The 20,506-nt window shown below is 41.0% G+C and overlaps 1 protein-coding gene across 2 annotated transcripts in view; it reads right to left on the bottom strand.

Moving 5' to 3' along the window:
• Window positions 1-863: 863 nt before the first annotated feature.
• Window positions 864-20,506, bottom strand: part of LOC106804725 (synaptotagmin-5-like) — a 41,207-nt gene continuing 21,564 nt past the window's right edge. The window contains exons 2-11 of one of the 2 annotated variants that reach the window (XM_014806032.1): window positions 16,365-16,543; window positions 15,188-15,251; window positions 13,258-13,393; window positions 12,672-12,873; window positions 12,019-12,154; window positions 11,108-11,254; window positions 5,313-5,483; window positions 4,834-4,942; window positions 3,289-3,443; window positions 864-2,998 (exon numbers count right to left, since the gene is read on the bottom strand). In XM_014806032.1, the coding sequence (XP_014661518.1) occupies window positions 2,855-2,998; window positions 3,289-3,443; window positions 4,834-4,942; window positions 5,313-5,483; window positions 11,108-11,254; window positions 12,019-12,154; window positions 12,672-12,873; window positions 13,258-13,393; window positions 15,188-15,251; window positions 16,365-16,516 (1,416 nt within the window). In that variant the 5' untranslated portion in view covers window positions 16,517-16,543 and the 3' untranslated portion in view covers window positions 864-2,854. The remainder of the gene's footprint in view (window positions 2,999-3,288; window positions 3,444-4,833; window positions 4,943-5,312; window positions 5,484-11,107; window positions 11,255-12,018; window positions 12,155-12,671; window positions 12,874-13,257; window positions 13,394-15,187; window positions 15,252-16,364; window positions 16,544-20,506) is intronic. The other variant, XM_014806033.1, reaches the window with a different exon arrangement.

Here is a 20,506-nt window from a genome sequence, read left to right on the forward strand (position 1 = left end):
TGTTTGTTTGTGTGTCTGTCTGTGTGTGTGTGTGTGTGTGTGTGCGTGCGTGCGTGCGTGCGTGCGTGCGTGCGTGCGTGCGTGTGTGTGGTGCGCGTGCGCGAGCGCGTATGTGCAAGTGCGTGTGGCGGTGTGTGCGTAGCTGTTGCCAGCTGGTGTATACAGGTGTCTGTCATATATACCTTCACAAAGAATCCACTTGAAATTTATCAGGACACTCTTTGTGAAGTAGCAAACACACGTAACGTACATGCGTATAATATCACTTGCAATGTCACTACAAATATAAATGTGTATAATATACAGTGGTGCATACAGTGTACATACTTGACATTTAGCTTTTTGTTACCTTATGTAGAACTAATGTAACGTTTGATGAATGTATTCAATGCAGCTATGCGTTGTTTACACATAACAAACCACCTGCATCACAATCTCCGTATGTTCATGAGGTTAAGAATGATGAAAAGCGTCACTGAACATAAACTGGTAATATTTGCTGAAACAGTGGCAAAACACATAGAAAAATATAATTATTTCATATAATCATGTATATAGTAGGTACATTGTAATTACCTAAGTATTCTGATTTTAGAAGCCGTTATCAATACGTATTTTACACACTTTTATCAGTCTATAATCACTCATAGACATAGCACATTACTAAATAAGGTTGAATTTGGTTTAGGTGGCTCATTGACAGGATTGGTAACAGCTGCATGCTTATCGTGGGTATAGAAAATAAATAGACGTTATATAATAAATCGAGCTCCATCGCCGCTGCTTGGATGGAGGGTACGTGCTGAGTAGGTGGTAAGGTCGCCGATGGTGGTCATTTCAGAGAGCATCTAATAAAAATGTCTATATAAGTTCTATGACAAAGGAATTATTACCTAAAATTGCAGTACGACAATCATACACTGTATCCGATAATATTACATGTATCCATTGTGCTGTGTTTTTTGGTAGATGGTGGGATATGTTACCTAAATAGCGATTTGGCATTCAAGAAACATCATAATGAGCAGTCAGTTGATGTAAAAATGTACACAGTTTACATTTCATATCTTTCCCCATACAGTGTGTTATAAATCAACCATGGCTTGAAAATAGAACAGAATCTATTCATCTGTTTATTTACTATTTTTGAGTAAAGGGAGATATACATAATAAACATGCACTCTACTCACGTACAAACAAAGGACGCCAGAATGCGACATACTTGAAGCCACCGAGAACAACACCCTTTTGTCTGATATTAGCATTGGATTACATGTAATTGTTTAATTATTGACATGTGCGTTTTTAACCACAAAATAGATATCGGTGCTTTTGAATGGAGCAATCACTGGTAGGGCCTAGTTATTGATAAAATTATGGCGACGGTAAACATCGCTCTATTTTCTTCGCCTGTAACTTGTCTTACCATAAACCCACCAGACATTACTCGAATGAACAGATATATTATGCTCGTCGAGTCCTCTAGTGAAGCTTTATAGCACCCACATACAGGTACTTTGAGAGTCGTTAAGTAAAATGAAAAGTGGACCGGAGTGAAATTTCCTGTTAAAGGGAGTGGTAAAACATTTTCATTATAGGATGGCCGCACTAGGGTTTAAAAATACATTTCTTTGTGCATTTCTCCATTTCCAACTAACATTTTGAATGCTATAATACCGTTTTGTGACATACTTAACTGTTTCAAGTTAAATTTAAGATGGTTAGTTAATTACCTCATTTGCACATAGAAAAACATGTGCCAGGAAATTTGTAAATACATTTCTTTGAATATATCTCCACTTATATGTACTATGTAGGCCTAATATATGTAATAATATAAGATCACGTGTTCCAAAACTATAGCCTCGCAACCGAATCCACAAAAATATGTTACTCGAAATGAGAGATATATTCAAAAATGCATTTCAAAATTCAATGGCGCCCAATTTTGTATAAATCCAAATAAACTAATTATCTAATAAAATTAATTTTTACTAAAATCAAACTCTAATGCCACGAAACTATAGTGGGGCATCTAGCCCCGCCCAAACATGCTAAGTAGAAGTGCTCCGCGAAAGGTATTAGATGTGTGCCAAATTTGCATGGTGGAGGGTGCTGCATGATAGGGTGTATAGGGTGTATGGCACGTGGCGTAACATGGCTATACATTTTCATATTATAGTGAAAAGCTAGAATTTCTTACCGCTAGTCATGATTCTCTATTTGGCTTGACTCATGATTCTCTTCTAGACATTAGCATTTGTGTGAAAACGTCTAATTCTTTACCGCGAATTTTGTTTTGCCTCGATTGTCACCAGCATTCTTATATTAAGCCTATTGATTTTTTTTCAGTAAGATTATATCATCAATGATGATATGATTAATGATTATGATGATATGATTAATGCTTATATCATCATGATTATCATCAATAGATTATAATGAGAACGATAAATATTTACGGATAATTGGGAAAGATCCAAATATTTACTACGCAATAAGATTTGGGGTACCCCATCAGGACTCTCTTGGTACTTTTATTACTATGCATGTGCATTTATCACCGGGAAATTAAAATTTATCAACTCAGAAATCTGGACTTATTGGAGCTACCCACGTTAGAATCTAAACCATCGCCACGAATCTCGTGGCTAATAATAATTTATTTCATGTTGACATAGACAGAAATGAGACTCTGACTCTGATGTTCATCAGAATGTACACAAATAGCCATAAGTTAAGCGCGTGTCGGGTATCTTCTACCGGGAAGATACGGCAACAGTAATTGTGTCACGCATGAATCCAGTCAGGTTTATCGGCTAGCGACGTCGATATATGTTGCCCTGGCAATCAATCAAACGAGGGAGTGCCAGCGACCCGTGGCGTTGCGGATGTTTACAACATCCAGCCAGTGCTCAAGCTCTAAGCCTTTGCTTTCGGATGAGAGGATGATGCGACCCATCACCTCATTGTTCCCCAGCAAGTTCTCGTTGATAACCTGCGTTAGTAAGATCAATATTAGCCACTAACACAAATATACGTGAAAATACGCGCGCACGACCTTACCGTGATTTATTGTAATTGCTAAATATGACTTCTGATTTACTCTGCCCGTAAGTAGCGCGTAAGACCTGTCAGTTCAACACAAGAGAATGCATGACTACCAGATAACTGAGATGTATATTGAAAAGCTGCCTCGAATTTATACTTCCGGTTTCATTTATGTTTACTCGCAGGTAGTCTGCCTTCGTTGAGGTAGAAAATTCTTGCGAGCATATCAACGCTCACCATCAGTTCAATTGTAAGGTTTGAGAGAAGTTCCTTTGAAACGGAAAAAACCAGAGCTTCATGAAAGGCGGGATTCGGCGTGTTTCTCTTTGTTGACGTTTTCTTTTTCTTTAAACGTTTGCCGCCACGTAGCAGTGACACCTTTACGTACAGGTCTGCGGATAACAGTACAGGATGCATAGGTAAAATTCCTTGAGTAGTACTAGTATCTTTTGTTACTATTATAGCTAAATACACGACACTGGAACCGTGTTTATGGATAATCTACGAACAAGACACGTTATAGGTTTAGACGCATATGCCCGGGCATTTTTCCCATCAGAGCTATTACAAATTACGAGGGTAATATGCGTCTATTAGTCTCTAGGCACGAAATACATCATTAGATACAATAAATAACTGTTTAAAGTCCTGCTTATTTATGAAGTCAGGCTCACTGGTAAAGCCGGATCCAGTGTTGAGTCCCGGATTCAGTGATTCTGTGTTTAAACCCATATATAATGTTCAAGTCAGACATCACTAACGTTGTCACTTCCGCGGCCAATCCCGACGTGCTGTCGCTGAACGGTACGAGCCCACACAACATGCTGGAGTTTGGTGACAATGTGACGGCGTGGCGACAACTGTCACCTGACTTTGTCACATTCTGGGACCGCTTCGAACACGCGTCCGTCGCCGTCCCCGTTCTATCCATCTCGATATCGACGGTCGCCATCGCCTTCAACCTGCCCGTCGTCCTCGCCATCTGCAGCATCCGTCGCAGCACCTCCATCCTCGTGCTTGTCGGCAGCCTGGCGACAGCAGACCTGCTCGCCAGCGCCCTCTGGCTGACAATCGTCTGCTTTATGCAGGTGAGAAGAGGCGTGGGCGTCCTTGACGACGCCAACATTGTCTTGATGCATCTGTCGAAGATGACAAGCTTCTGGCTGTTGTCCGTGTCGGCTACGAGTTTGTGCGTGATAGCTATCGACCGTTACATGGCCGTGCTGAAGCCGATGCGACACCGGTGGTACATGACGCCGACCAAAATGCGGGGCATCGTCGCCACGCAGTGGACAATAAGTCTGTGCGTCAGCGGCGTGTTCCTCCTGCTGTGCTTTGCGCGGCCGCCTCGCTACAACGTCGCCGTCTACTGCTGGATGTTTATCGATCTCGCTTGTGTGTCGGTGGTTGCAGCGACGTGCGCCATCTACGCTAAGCTCTACTGCTGCTACCGCGCGCACCAACGCGACTCGGCGATGCTAGCGCAGCGCAGCGGCCGCCAGAACGAGGCGCGGCTATCGTGGCGCCTCCTGGTGTGCGCTGTCGTCTTTGCTGTGTGTTTCGTGCCGTTTATCTGCGTGCATCTGATATCGTTGTGTCAGTGGCGCTACGGCAGCGACACATACTTCTACGTAGAGGACGCCGTGTGGACGTCTAGCGTGGGCCTTACCGAGGTCTACCTGATGCTGGTGGCAGTGCGTGCGTGCGTGCGTGCGTGCGTACGTGCGTGCGTGCGTGTGTGCTTGCGTGCATATGTGTGTGTGTAGACCTGATGGAACTTACCTGACGATTTGCCATCTATCTTCATATACCGGGTTCGCATGATAACCAGTGTCAGTCTCTCAGCGCTCGTCAGGTAACTGATCGAGAATTGTAGTTCTCCTAGACTACACTGCAAGCACGGTGAACTTCTAACATCCTCCTTATATACGCAACCAAATATTGCACAGTAACTATGATCTATGCATGATGGAACTCATTATTCAAAACATCTTGCGGAGTTAGCGTCGTAGAACAATAACTGATTTCGTATATATATATATATATTAAAACAAAAGATATGCACTGATTTTACACAAAATTAATGTTACGGCAAAACACAGCATTGTAAATAATACACCATTATATTTTCGAACCAAATTAGGTTCAAATTTATTCACGTCTCTGCCTATTGATCACGTGTTTTCGATGTTTTCGCACGATTCGCTTGGATGTCCCTGTTAAATTTTCCTGACAATACGTGTAGTGATGATATAACTCACATTATTTGGTGCTGTGTCAATAGGTGCCGTAATTCCTGTTGAAACGGTAAGTGGCTCGCATAGGTTGAGGTCACGCAGAGGCACCGTCACCACTCCAAAGCAATCGTGTTTGCAGCACGGGTCAAAGTCGAAAACCTCTACCTCAAGCAGACTAGACTCTATATCGCTCACCTGCAGAAGATTAACACGTACAATGGCTTAGGACATTAGGAACATGGATTCTGCGTTTCCGATATTCTCCCCCCCCCCTCTCTCGCTCTCTCTCTCTCTCTCTCTCTGTCTCTCTCGCTCTCTATCTTGCTCTCTCTCTTGCTCTCTCTCTCTCTCTCTCTCTCTGTCTCTCTCGCTCTCTCTCTTGCTCTCTAACTTGCTCTCTCTCTCTCTCTCTCTCTCTCTCTCTCTCTCTCTCTCTCTCTCTCTCTCTCTCTCTCTCTATGAGTGTTACTTCACTTAAATCACTGCGGTCAGTATAGCCTAAACTGTTCGTTGCCCACCACCCTTCAAATTTAAAGCATTCACATAACTAACAATGGATCTAATCCAGCCGGTCTATATATAGTATATATATATATATATATATATATAACGCGTTTTTTTATATTTATAATAAAAACAACGTTTTATAAATAACGAATTAATTATTACTATATCTCGTCAGTTTTTCATGATTTGCTTCTACACGACCGAGCTAGAACCGCTCAGCTGATCGAATGAACCATACATGCAATTTATTGGTGTTGCATGTACATGAAAGCCAACATTAGCGCAAATATCATAAAATTTTACCAACTGTGTATAACTGGCAACGCGAATTAGCCCATTGGCCTTACTAACCGTTGCTATGCTGGTATTTGCAACATGTCTACTACGTGAGAGTTGTCGATGTTTCCGTTGTGACAGATCGTTGATTCATTGTTTGACATAACAGTAGTCTAACTATGCGCTGTATTATAGATAGCATGTGTTGGCGCTGAGATATTCAGATTTTCGTAATTGCTTATATTTCTTAAACATTACACGGTTACACTTGATACTAACCAGGCTAGAGCATATCGTCCAACTTATCCTCCACCATCTTTGCCAGACTTGCGCGTTATTCTGTGTTTAAGATTTGTTATATATTCCGCTGTTGTCTTTGATTTGTTATATTGACTTCTGTAGCAGCTGCCGATTTATGTGCGAATAATATTCGGGACCCCAGATACACAAATGACGCATTCAGGGCACCTTCGAAACCAAACAATTAACGCTGCCTACGTATACATGGGTGACTTCCATTTATCTGCTTCCAGTGAGATAGCCATCGCTCTAACGATGCGCACGTGGAGTGGCAAATAATGACCTAGATCGTTGTGATATTGCACAATCTTGCCCTCTGCTGATAGATGGAGCGCTTTGCGACCATTAACCCGATGATCCACAGTGGCACCGTCAACCATGCACGACTTACAGGCCGGCATACCCGTCTGTTACTTGAGATACCATTCTCCTATTCTTTGTGATATAGTCAGAAAGAAAAATAAACCTGCCTCTATTTAGGTCTATAGAAGCCTACCATACACAATATATGATATTTTAGCAGAAATATTACACTCATATTCGAACTGTGCGCGACGAGTCCGTCATTTATTGACCTTTACTTTCGGCAAAATGAAATCAGCCGGGATGTTTTCAATGAAGATGATAGATAGCCAGAATCTCTTACACCCAACCGTATAAAGTTATAAACAGAATATATTCGCTTTAATGTTAGCAGTAGACTTGACAATTGCAGACTTAGCTTAACGACAGGCGTAGAGTTATGCGCTTCCGATATTTCTAATTTCTAAGCCACATCTTATGCATATCACAGTATTCTGTATTTTATACTACAGTTCGTAGCCTATTGGATAACCCAATAGAGGCCACTTTGTTTATCAATAATTCAGTTATGCCATTCGCCCAATCTAGTGTTATAGTCGACATGCAGTTTAATAAATTATATTGCTTGAACCTTTATGGGATTACCCGAAGAGGGTACAATATATTATCTCAAATGAATGGTTTGCGTGTAATATTAATATGGCCTGAGCTCTACGTCAAGAACTAGATGGAGGGATAGCTGTCGTAATTCACAAATTGGTTTCAGCTTGTGAAATATTACACGCACTACTATATTTAGAATTTAATTCTTAACACTATACTGTAATTATTATCATTATAGGGCTACTTTAGCTACGCTTCCTACCTTTCATCTTCAGGATGCTGTCCTGCCCGCTTCCAGCAATGTTTTGTCGCTACAATTTAACCTAAAATCAAATACAACGTAAAATTTATGCTAAAGTTCAGTCCGCTAACCTGTAGATTAGCCTTAATCGGTGGTAGCATTTGATAATTATAATGAAGACCGGAACAAGACCTATTTCCCAATTTTCCCAGGTGAAAATATGCCATTCTGCAGATTCCGGTAAAATTAAAATCGATATTTCGGATTTCCAGTGGTCCCCGGTGTGACAGTTTTATTCCGCGAATACACGATAATTTATTCCGTATTTCATGATCCGCAGATAATAAAATGTTCCAAAAACGAACGTTCCCGAAAATGTACCGTTTTTCTATGTACATGATAGGCAATTCGGCTACGACTTACTTGTATTCGCTAATAGAAATAATTTCGGTTATTTAAAAAAAGTAAAAAATAGCTGCGAGCATTACATTTTTACTCATGACATACTTTCGCTTGTTGTTCAGATATACGTTGCTCTGTGTCATTAATAACATGTCTTAAAACGCCGTTGCTTTATACGTGTGATGATACTGCTTAATTAACAATTTTGCTTTAAGATCCGGTAAATCTCGGTATTGCCTTTGTTTCCATATTTCATACCACGAAACTATAGTTTTATTGTGCTTCACTTTTCCCTTTATACAGACACGCTTCATATAATCTTAAGCCGGCGCACGACGTAGGAAAGTACTCAAGTGACTCAAGTAGGAGCAAAAAAATATGCATGCGGCAAAATACTCACCGTGGTGCGCCAGGCTTTCTATCATACAGACACACGCTGTAGGAATCTGATATCGCGAACATACAATCATCCCTACACTTCAGCGCAAAAAAATGGACGCATTAGACGACTGCCAATTCATCTTAGCTGCGAAAATTCCCCGAAGACTTTAAATGTGTATTAATCCGCCGGTGGGATTGAGGTATAATCGTAATAAGTAATATCCGCGATAACGTATAACCATGAACGGAATTTAAAATGGCTGATATAATATTAATACTAGCAGAGAACCACGCATTATCTATGCGCAAATAGTAAAAGTACGAACAGTCATACGATATGCACGTACAATGCTGGCTGTAAACGTTGACAAGCCAGATCGCGATCATAATGCTGAGCTGATTGCATCCGTTTCCGCTATTTTCCAACAACTGAAAACAAGAACATAACATCGCTACCTTTGTGAAGCCTAATATGTTATACACTTATTGTAGCTTCCTCAGCCAAAGGAACGCTAAGACTGACCACAGCCAGCACAGAACAGGACTTAGGAGAGGCTACCAAACACGAAAATGCATATCTCATATCCCGCCTGTAGCTAGATGTCATCATCTGACGCATTCCAGAAGTTAAACTGGCGTTTCAAACGTCATGCAATCTTATATAGTGTGATCTCCCCAAGCTGCAACATAACAGGGCTTGTGCGAGATTTCGCTCATATCTTCCATTACACGTCACGTCTCTTCAAAGACATACACAATCGATACACAGTACATAATCTTTGCCATTACATATTAATTTATCAAGAGACAATTACTCGGTATAGCTAGTGAATAGAATTAGTCGCAGATCAACAGATCATGAGTTAGAATAATATTTAGAACAGCGCATAGGCATTTGATGCATGCGTAACGATGTATATTTTACGTTCAAAATATTAAACTGAGAACTACTTATTGAATCGCCTTACTTTTAATGACGTAAGTAATTTATATACTATAGTATGTATTTAATTATTCATAATCGTTGTTAAGACAACAGAGCGATGTTGGTCATTCGTGCCAGTTCAGCCTACTGTCTAGTCTATACTTAGTCTGTACTACCACCTCACGCCACCGCCACGCCCGCGCACACACGAGGCCACTCCACGACGAATATTGCGCGTGGGTGGGGAGCGGGGAGGGGCTAGGTTCTCGGTTGCCGAATTGGGGTTGCTGAGGGCGCATAGCTTGTGATCGAGTGGAATGGAGTAGGGTCGGTCGTTTTGTGCGCGAATTCGCCCGCGAGGAATTAATGACACTGGTGCGCATGAATGGCTGATAACGTAAATTCGCACTTATTTATCACTGCACTTTTGTAGGATTTTCATAACAAGCAATTACAGCGTAGCTGGAAGCGGCAAGATCAATGTATCTTTACATATAAATTCTAGTTGAAATGTTAATCGAGTTTAGCGAGTTGGCTAAAACTTTTCGTCGTCGATACTGTTAAAAGTTGAACGCCTTTGACGTCAGATTTGTTTGCTTGACTCATTTTTTAAATATAAGCCGCCTTTCTGCGTACGATTGCAAGTGTTTGTGCTGAGGCATGGCAATATCAATCAGCTGAAGCTCAATGACGTAATGAAGCTGTATTTAGTGTAAAGGTCACTGGGAGGGCAATCGACCCAAAGCGCGACCGCATACTTAATTAAGAAGCACAAGTTAAATTACAATGGCCAAGATCTAATTTACAAATACGCAAATGTGGCGCTGGCTCATGGTTTTTTTTCAAGAAATCTTCAGTGATAAACTCGCAGATTCACTTTGAGCGTATCTATGTAAGCGACGAGATGAAACAAATATGCAAATATAGGGCAGAAATGGCCGGTAACCGTGATAACATTAAAAAAAAATTTTTTTTTGGCGTCTAGATACAACAAATGCTACACATTTTCTCTGCGAGATTCCGAAGATTCGTACGTCAACGAGAGAACAAATTTAAATCAAAATTACAACTCATTGCGATATTTGCAAATGACAATCTATACGAGTGCCTCTAAGACACACGCCTGTTGCCGCAAAGCATATCGGGCAATACGGGCCAAATTATCAGCAACGGTATGAAAATACCGAGAACAATCGAATACCGCCTTTAAAGTATACAGCCTACACGTTGACAAACACAGCGGTTTAGAGTATTCGGTTATCTCGCAGCCTGCTAGACTTGCTTGAGCACACTCGATGCTCCCCCACCGGCTTTTACTTCCATGCCACTACGCTTAGCGACACGTTCGCCGCACGCATCATCGCTTGATAGAGTACTTTTTTGCTGATATGCCGCAGGAGTGCAGGAATAAAGGTCACAGCTCAGTCACTTCGCTCTGCTACAGCCTGCGTGTGCACGTAAACTGCTTTCGATTCAGGAATTCACGCCATAAATGCGGCGAAACTGTATACTTTACTTGCATATTGCGATTCTTTACGCTCATTCCTGCCCAGGAGTTTCTATGACAGTGTCCTAGCCGCCATAAATCCTCAGTAAAAAGTGAAGGAAATTAAAATTAGTTAAAATTTGTGATAATGTTCCATCTATTGAAATTTAGCAACTAAACAGTCTCACTCTGATTTATAGGAATTTTCATGGTGTTTTAAATTAAGTAGGAAAGAAATGTAGACCCGTAATCTTAGCAGATAAATATACGACACAAGAAGCGAAATTGTGTGGGCGAATTATTCGTTAGTTAAAAATAACATACCACGCTTGTAGTGCTGAGGGGCTCAACGATCATAAGCTAATTGGAAAGTTACATAGCGAAAGTAGTCCTACCTCTAACAGGAATTCTTCGTTGAACTCGGGGTTAAATGTCCTCTGTTGCGTTTTGCTCTGTACTTGCTGTCTGCGCTCCGGTCCTATGGTTAGCTTACAGTACGGGTTGGGTGCACGTGTTATGTCTTTGGCCGATAAGTTCTGAATCTGCAGGTTTTGTTTGGACAGATTGAAAAGCCTACATATCACAAGACTGAGAATGTTGTTTGTTGCCAAAATTAACTGACATTACTTTCTTTATCCACGTACAAATCATACCACTCTTAACATTTCTAATTTTATCAAAGGTATAGCCAGGCGTACAGATATCTTTTAACATCGACAATGCTACCTTTATTTAGGCGCATTCATTGTCGTTATGAATACTCTGTGCGGTTTATAGATACGACAGATCATTATATTGACGGGTGGCTCAGTTGCAGTTGAGTCACAGACAAGAAAATTGATTTCTGTTTAAAATGGATTGAACTTACCAACATGTCAGCAGCAATTTCAGTTATTAAAATTTTTAGGAATGCAACATATTATCGTAGTGAACAGAATTTGTATTGAATAGGGATATAAGCATACACCTAAATGGTTCTATAAATATATTTTGGCAAAATCCGGTGTACGCTATACTGCCTCTTTTAAAATCTTTCTTAACTACCACCAAACATCGTGTCATAATTTTTAAGTGGAGTGTGGTGCAAAAGCTATCGCATTTTTAGATTTAGGACAGCCATCACTATTTATGATGCGCCTGGCAACGGACGCCAGATTGGATGTGCTGTCAACGTCGATATACTCACTTTCCGTTGACACAATGACATACATTTAGAACCACATATTTGAGTGCGCACACAGCTAATGAACAGTAAGTGCTTTGTCACACGAACTTAAAAGATCTAGACCATGCAGAGGATTCGTACCTGTAGGAAATGAACCGTGAGCAAAGAAATCTCCCTGTTGAAGGACAGAGTCATGTGCATGGACCCAAGTATCTCTTCGGGGATGCTTCCCTGTGAGTCTGTTGTCTTCGTAAGCACACCCTTTTTGTACATATCTCTGCAGCATCAAAGCATAATCATTTCAGTGTAGCGCGGAAACAGGTTAACTAGTTACGCGTTGAGTAATAACAAGTTAAACAAGCATTGCATGCTGAATCAATCATAATCGCACACATAACCACATATACACGCGTGCCGGCATACGCACTCACACACGCACGCAAGTTAATAACCGATATATACTAGTAGAATATTGGTCTTGCTAGAGAATGTTCCATATATGTATGTATTCGTGAAGCCCATATGCGCGTTTAATTAACTCCACGCATAATTAGATCAGTACTGCTGGAACAGCAAGCTCCGCAATGTCTTCGAGAATTCGCGCACCACGTTCTGTTGCTGACACGCACTGCACTGCATCCTCAGCTGACTGCATAGCTGCAGCTGTCGTCATCCCATGAAGATAATTGTGCCGAAAATAGTCGGCGGCTTCGCCTGATGATACCGGTGCGGTAATAACACAGGGGAATTTACCTGTTTTTCTTAGTGTGGTAATAACATGCTGGGGAATTTACCTGTTTATCTTAGTGTGGTCCAGCTTCGCGTGCATGGACGCGAACCTTCCCCTAGACAATCTTGGACTCGATTCGCCACTGCTCGCTCCCGGGGATGATGGGGGTTGTACGGTCCTCTGCGACAGCCTCTCAGCCGCCAGGTGAAATGATGGGACCTTGATGCCTAGCGGCGTGTTAGGCGTGATAGGCTGGGAGTGATCGTCTTCGAATATAGAAGCGACAAAGAGACGGTTAATTGGCACGGAACAAGTCTCATAGCATGTTTATACCCGTGCGGAATACATGCCGGTCACGCTATCCTGCCCAACCACAACACCCAGAAATTTATTTCACTGTTAATTTAATCTGTCGAATCAAGCCGCCATGTATAATCGCGGTTGTAAACTACAGCTTTTGATTATCTTATTTAAATGCAAACACATACGCTAAACGATGTAAGAACTTCGTGTAAAATGTGAAGTGAATTTAAGAGAAGTAGATAATGAAAATCAGAATATAATAACGAAGGAAATGAGTTTGCCGAAATTATAGCAAGTGTATTAACAGAGGAGGTACGCTCCAAAGAAGAGACGAGTCATGAGTGTACCTTCACTTTCGCCAAAGTCACTGCGGTCGGTATAGCTGAGCTGTTTAGTCGGAACCCAAAACTGATCATTGACCTCACAGCTGCTGTTGACACTGCCCAACTTATTTGTAAACACCTTTCGTTTGATAAATACCCTCTGCAATAAAATGCTTGGATATGATTTGATATGATATGATACGCACGCACACGCACGCGCGCACGCACGCACATACGGACCCCCCCAAGTGTATTATTGGAGGGAGCGCTCTCAAGGGTATTTGACATGAGTGTACTTTCACTACATTCACTGCGGTTAGTATAGCTAAAACTGTTAGTTGGCAACTCAAATTAAGCATTCACATAACAAAATGGATTATCCAGGTCTATATATATATATATATATATATATATATATATACGCGTTTTTTATATTTATTAATAAAACAACGTTATAAATAACGAATTAATTTTACTATATCTTCGTCATTTTCATGATGTTCTACACGACCGAGCTAGAAACGCTCAGCTGATCGATGAACCTATACATCATTTATTGGTTGATGTACATGAAAAGCACATTAGCGCAATATCATAATTTACCAACTGTGTATACTGGCAAGCGAATTAGCATTGGTTACTAACCGTTGTATTGCTGTATTTGCAACATGTCTACTACCGTGAGAGTTGTTCGATGTTTTCCGTTGTGACAGATCGTTGATCATTGTTTGACATAACATTAGTCATAATTATGCGTGTATTATAGATAGCAATGTGTTGGGTGGAGATATTCAGATTTTGTAATTGCTTATATTTCTTAAATCACTACCACGGTTACACTGATACTAACCAGGCTAGAGCATATGTCCAACGTGTCTTATCTCCCACATTTTGCAGTCTTGCGCGTTATTCTGTGTTTAAGTTGTTATATATCGCGTTGTCTTTGATTTGTTGATATTGACTTCTGTAGCAGCTGCGATTTATGTGCGATAAATATGGGAACCCCAGCATACACCAATGACGCATTCAGGCCACTTCGACAACCAAACAATTAAAGGCTGCTACGTCTACATGGGTGACTTCCATTTATTGTTCAGTGAGATAGCCATCGCTCTAACATGGACGTGAGTGGCAAAATGACCTATATCTGTTGATAATTGCACAATTCTTGCTCGCTGATAGATGAGCGCTTTGCGACCATTAACCCGATGATCCACAGTGGCACCGTCAACCATGCACGACGTTACAGGCCGGCCAATACCGTCTGTTACTGAGATACATTCTCCTATTATTGTGCATAATAGTCAGAGAAAAATACCTGCCCTCTATTTAGCGTCTATAGAAGCTACCATAAACAATATATGATATTTTAGAGAAATGATTACCACTGCATATTCGAACGTGATCGTCATTTATTGCCTACTTTCGGCAAAATGAAATCAGGGATGTTTCAATGAAGATGATAGATAGCAGAATCATTCTACACCCAACCGTATAAGTATAACAGATAATATTGCTAATGTAGCAGTAGACTTGACAATTTGCAGACTTAGCTTAACGACAGGGTAAGTTATGGCGCTTCCGATATTGCAATTTCTAAGCACATCTTATGCATATCACAGTATTCTGTATTTGATACTACAGTCGTAGCTATGATATCCCAAAGACCTACTTTTTTATCATAATTCATATGTCATTGGCAATCTATGTTATATGTCCGACATGCAGTTAATAAATTATATTTCTGAACCTTGATACCGAGTAGGCCCTACAATATTATCTCAATGAATGGTTGCGTGTGAAATTAATATGGCCTGAGTCTACGTCAAACTAGAGAGGATAGTGTCGTAATTCACAATTGTTCAGCTTGTAAATATTACACGCACTACTAATTAGAATTAATTCTTACACTATACTGATATTTGTCATATAAGCGCCTTAGCTACGTTCCTACCTTTTCATCTTCAGGATCCTGTCCGGGCCCCGCTTCCAGCATGGTTTTGTCGTACCAATTTAACCTCAAATCAAATACAAGTAAAATTTAGATAAAAGTTCCAGTCCGCTAACCTGTAGATTAGCCTAATCGGTGTAGCTTTTGATAATTATAATGAAGGGGAACAAGACCCATTCCCAATTTCCCAGGTGAAAATATGCCATTTCTCAGATTCCGGTAAATTAAAATCGCTATTTCGGATTTCCAGTGTCCCGGTTGACTTTTATTCGCGAAACACGATATTTATTCCGTATTTCATATCCCAGATAATAAAAATGTTCCAAAACTACTGTCCCGAAAATGACCGTTTCTCTATGTAATGATAGCAATTCGGTACGACTTATTGTATTCGTAATAGAAATAATTTCGTTATTTAAAAAAAAGAAATAGCTGCAGCATTACAAATTTACTCATACATACTTTCGCTTGTTCATATACGTGTTCTTGCATTATAACTTCTTAACGCGTTGTTTTTATACGTGTTGATGATTGCTTAATTTACAATTTTGCTTTAAGATCGGTAAATCTGGTATTTGCCTTTGTTTCCATATTTCATACCACGAACTAGTTTTATGTGCTTCACTTTTCCCTTATAAAGACACGCTTCACTATAATCTTAAGCCCGGCGTACACGTAGGGAAGTACTCAAGTAGGACTCAAGTAGGGAAAAAAATGATGCATGCGTCAAAATACTCACGTGTGCGCCAGGCTTTCTATACAGACACGCTGTAGGAATCGATATCGACATCATCATCCTACACTTTCACGTCAAAAAAATACGCATTCGACTGCAATTCATTTAGGCGAAATTCCCCCCGAAGGAACTTTAAATGTGTATGTAATCCGCCGGTGGAATTGAGGTATAATCCGTAATTAAGTATATCCGGATAACGTATAACCCATTGAAGGAATTAAATGGCTTATAATATTAAATACTATACAGAGAAAACCATATCCTAGCAAAATGTTAAAAGTACGACAGTCCATACGATTATGCACGCTACATGCTGTGTAACGTTGACAACCAGATCGCGATCAATGGCTGAGCTGATTGCATCCGTTTCCGCTATTTTCCAACAACTGAAAACAAAAGAAGTAACATCGCTACCTTTGTGAAGCCTAATATGTTAACACTTACTTGTACTTCCTCGAGCAAAGAACGTAGACTACCACAGCACACAGAACCAGGACTAGGAGAGGTACCAAAACGAAAATGGCAATCTCATATCCCCTGTAGCTAGATGTCATCTCTGCCATTGCAGAAGTAAACATGCGGTTTGCAAACGTCATGCAATCTTATAGGTGATCTCCCCAAGTCTGCAACATAAACAGGGATTTTGCGCATATTCGTCATATCTTTCCATACACGTCACGTCTCTTCAAAGAGAATACACAATCGATACACAGTACATATATTGCATACATATTAATTATCAAGAACATGACTGGTATAGCTATATATAGAATTATCCAGAATAACAGATCTGGTTAGTAATATTTTAGAACAGCATAGCATTGATGCATGCGGTAACGCAATGTATATTTTACGTTCAATAATATGAACTGAAAATACATTATTTGAATCGCTTACTTTAATACGTTAAAGTAATTCATATATATATATATAATTATATATAATGTTTTAAGAAAACCGATGTTGGTCATTCGGCCAGTTCAGCCTACTGCCTATACTATACTACTGTACTACCACCTCCGCCACCGGCACCGCCGCCGCACACACGATGCCACTCCACACGAAATATTGCGATGGGTGGGACGTGAGGGGGGGGGGCTGGTGTTTTCGGTGCGATTGGGTGTTGGCTGAGGGCGCAGTACTTGTGATGAGATGGAATGGAGTAGGGTGGTCGTTTGTGCGCGAATTCGCCGCGGAAGATTAATGACACTGGTGCGATGAATGGTGATAATAAATTCACTTATTTATCACTGCATCTTTGTAGGATTTTTCATAACAAGCAATTAAGCTGTAGCTGAAGGCAGATCAATGTATCTTTACAATATAAATTTCTAGTTGAAATGTTAACGAGTTTAGCGAGTTGGTAAACTTTTCGGTCGTCGATACTGTAAAAGTTGAACGCCTTTGACGTCATTTGTTGCTTGACTTTTCAAATATAAGCGCCCTTGCGTACGATTGAAGTGTTGTGCGAGGATGGCAATATCAATTAGCGTAAGCATCAATGACGTAATGAAGCTGTATTAGTGTGAAGGTCACTGGGAGGGCAATCGACCCAAAGCGCGACCGCATTAATTAAGGAAGCAAAAGTAAATTACAATGCAATCTAAATTTACAAATACGCAAATGTGGCGCTGGCTTTCATGTTTTTTTTTCAAGGAAATGCTTCAAGATAAATCGCAGATTCATTTGAGCGTACTATTAACACGATGATAACAAATATGCAATATAGGGCAGAAATGGGTAAACGTGATAACATTATTAAATTTTTTGGCGTCTTTGGCACTGACAGGCTCCATAGATACAACAAATGTACACATTTTCTCTCGAGATCCGAAGATTTCGTAACATCAACAGAGAACCAAAATTTAAATCAAAATTACAATCATTGCAGATATTTGTGCAAATGACAATATACGAGTGCTCTAAGACACACGCTGTTGCGCAAGCTATACGGGCAATACGGGCAATTATCAGAACGGTATGGAAAATACGAGAACAATTCGAAATACCGCCTTCAACGTTATACAGCCTTACACTGAAAACACAGCGGTTAGAGTATTCGGTTTATCCGCAGAGCTGCTAGATTGCTTGAGCACACTCGATGCTCCCCCCACCGGCTTTTACTTCCATCCACTACCTTAGGGACACGTTCGCGCACGCATCATCGCTGATAAGTACTTTTTGCTGATTGCCGCAAGGAGGCAGGAATAAAGGTCACAGCTCAGTCACTTCGCTCTTGCTACAGCCTGTGTGCACGTAAACTGCTTTCGATCATGAAGTCACGCATGAAATGCGGCGAAACTGTATACTTTATGCATATTCGATTTCTTTACGCTCATCCTGCACAGGAGTTTCTATTGACAGTGTCTAGCTATAAATCCCAGTAAAAAGTGAAGATTAAAATATTAAAATTGTGAAATGTTCCATCTTTGAAATTTACAACTAACAGTCTTCACCTGATTATATGGAATTTTTATGGTGTTTAAATTTAAGTAGAAAGAATGTAGACCCGTAATCTAGCAGGATAAATATACGACACAAGAAGCGAAATTGTGTGGGCGAATATATTCGTTCTCTCTCTCTCTCTCTCTCTCTCTCTCTCTCTCTCTCTCTCTCTCTCTCTCTGTGGGGGGGGGGGGCGTTTGTGTGTGTGCGTATGCGCGTGCGAGTGTGTGTGTGCGCGCATGTATGCGTGTATATGTATGTTTGTGTGTGTGCGTGTGCGTATGCATGCGCGCACGTGTGTATGTATCTGTGTATGTGTGTGTGTGTGTGTGTGTGTGTGTGTGTGTGTGTGTGTGTGTGTGTGTGTGTGTGTGTGTGTGTGTGTGTGTGTGTGTGTGTGTGTTCGTGCGCGCGTGCGTGTGTACTTATTGCAGAAATACGTTCCAAAATGCATGCTTAAGTTGCTATGTGAATTTACAGCAGATTACTAATACCTTACATCACAACAATTACTGCTGACATACCGTGCACTCTTATTACGCACAGACGTACTTTTACAGTCTCTTTATTAATTTGTCTCTACCCAAGCATGAGTCTTTCCTGTAATCGCAATCATCTCGCATATCTAACCTTTACTTACCCACCTTAATAACACGTTAGTGACCACATAGTGAAATGGTGCACTGGTAAATAAATACAGTGATAATACATACGGTCACTATACATTGATACACACAGAGCCGTAACCCAAACCATGGTATATGTTTGTCCCCAGGCCATATAGCAATTTTCTTCACCAAACAGAACAGTGTTTGTTTTTCGTTATTTATGTAACCTGAAACAGCGGCACGGTATAAACCTGGCAAATATTTGGCGGTGTAATAGAAATATCGATCAGCCAGTGTGTCTCATCTGCGTCAAGGTGAGTCACTAGCTTGACATGATTAGAAATATAATTAAAATAACGTAATGCCTGTATATGTGTGTCCGTGCGCGTGTGCGTTTGTTTGCGTGGGTTCGATCACTCGTTAGTTCGAGTGTTCCTGCCTGCGTGTGTGCGTGCGTGTGTGCGTGCGTGTGTGTGTGCGTGCGTGCGTGCGTGTGTGCGTGCACGCATGATAGCAAGCAGGGAAGCCTCTCTAACCGACTTACATTAATAATTGTTTAAATGAATAATGTCAATCGAACGGTGTTTACGACAAATGGAGGCAGCAAACGCAGTCTGTGGTCACTGCATAGTCTCCTGACACTACCAATACGGCCCATTTACACGCCACATGCTACCGAACCCCGCAATAATCTATGCTTCGACGACCATTAAGATCATAACATGTCTCCGTCGTGACATTTATAATGCACGGCTTCCTCTACTCTCTATAAGAAAATGACCAGCAAATGGTCACTCGATCCGAGCCAAAGTAGCTCTATGCAACATTCATTGGACAGAATTACGTCCCACGAGAGCAGCCTTGTAGCGATAATGAGCCAGGATCATCGGTTATTAAGGATGGAAGGAGGAAACGCCGGAAAATATGCGTCTACTAGGGACGCATAGCAGAAATCTCTAGTCGTTACACTCCCACATCATTCAATCTGGGATAGGTGAAATGATTAGATCATTGGCGAATGTGTGCAAACCTTGTTTTCCATCTCGTCAACGAAAGAGGCTGCACGGAATTTCATTTAGTGCCTTTCAATGTAGCGCCGACGGGTGAAATTGTAATGGGAAATGGGAAGTAGCTCCGGCTGATTGATAGGATTTTTTTTTAGCTTAGCATGACATTCAATGCAAAATTCTTTCCCACTATGGTATATATAGTTTAGGTTAAGCATTGTGCGTCGTGGTTACTGCGTAGGCTACATAGCCGGTTGTAAACAGTCACGTTGTTCGAAGATGGCGAACCACCTCCCTCTGCAAGCGCGCCCAATTCAGCGCCGGCGGTGATACTTACTTGCGTTGAAAAGGAGCGACAGTCTGGAGAGAAAATTGCTGAATGTAGCAATTTACCGTATAGTTATGAGAGAATCTCGATTGAAATGTGTGTGTGTGTGTGTGTGTGTGTGTGTGTGTGTGTGTGTGTCGCGTGCGTGTGTGTGTGTGTGTGTGTGTGTGTGCGTGTGTGTGTGTGTGTGTGTGTGTG

The sequence above is a fragment of the Priapulus caudatus genome, unplaced genomic scaffold, assembly GCF_000485595.1.
Source record: "Priapulus caudatus unplaced genomic scaffold, Priapulus_caudatus-5.0.1 Scaffold84, whole genome shotgun sequence".
NCBI classification, from domain to species: Eukaryota; Metazoa; Priapulida; class Priapulimorpha; order Priapulimorphida; family Priapulidae; genus Priapulus; species Priapulus caudatus.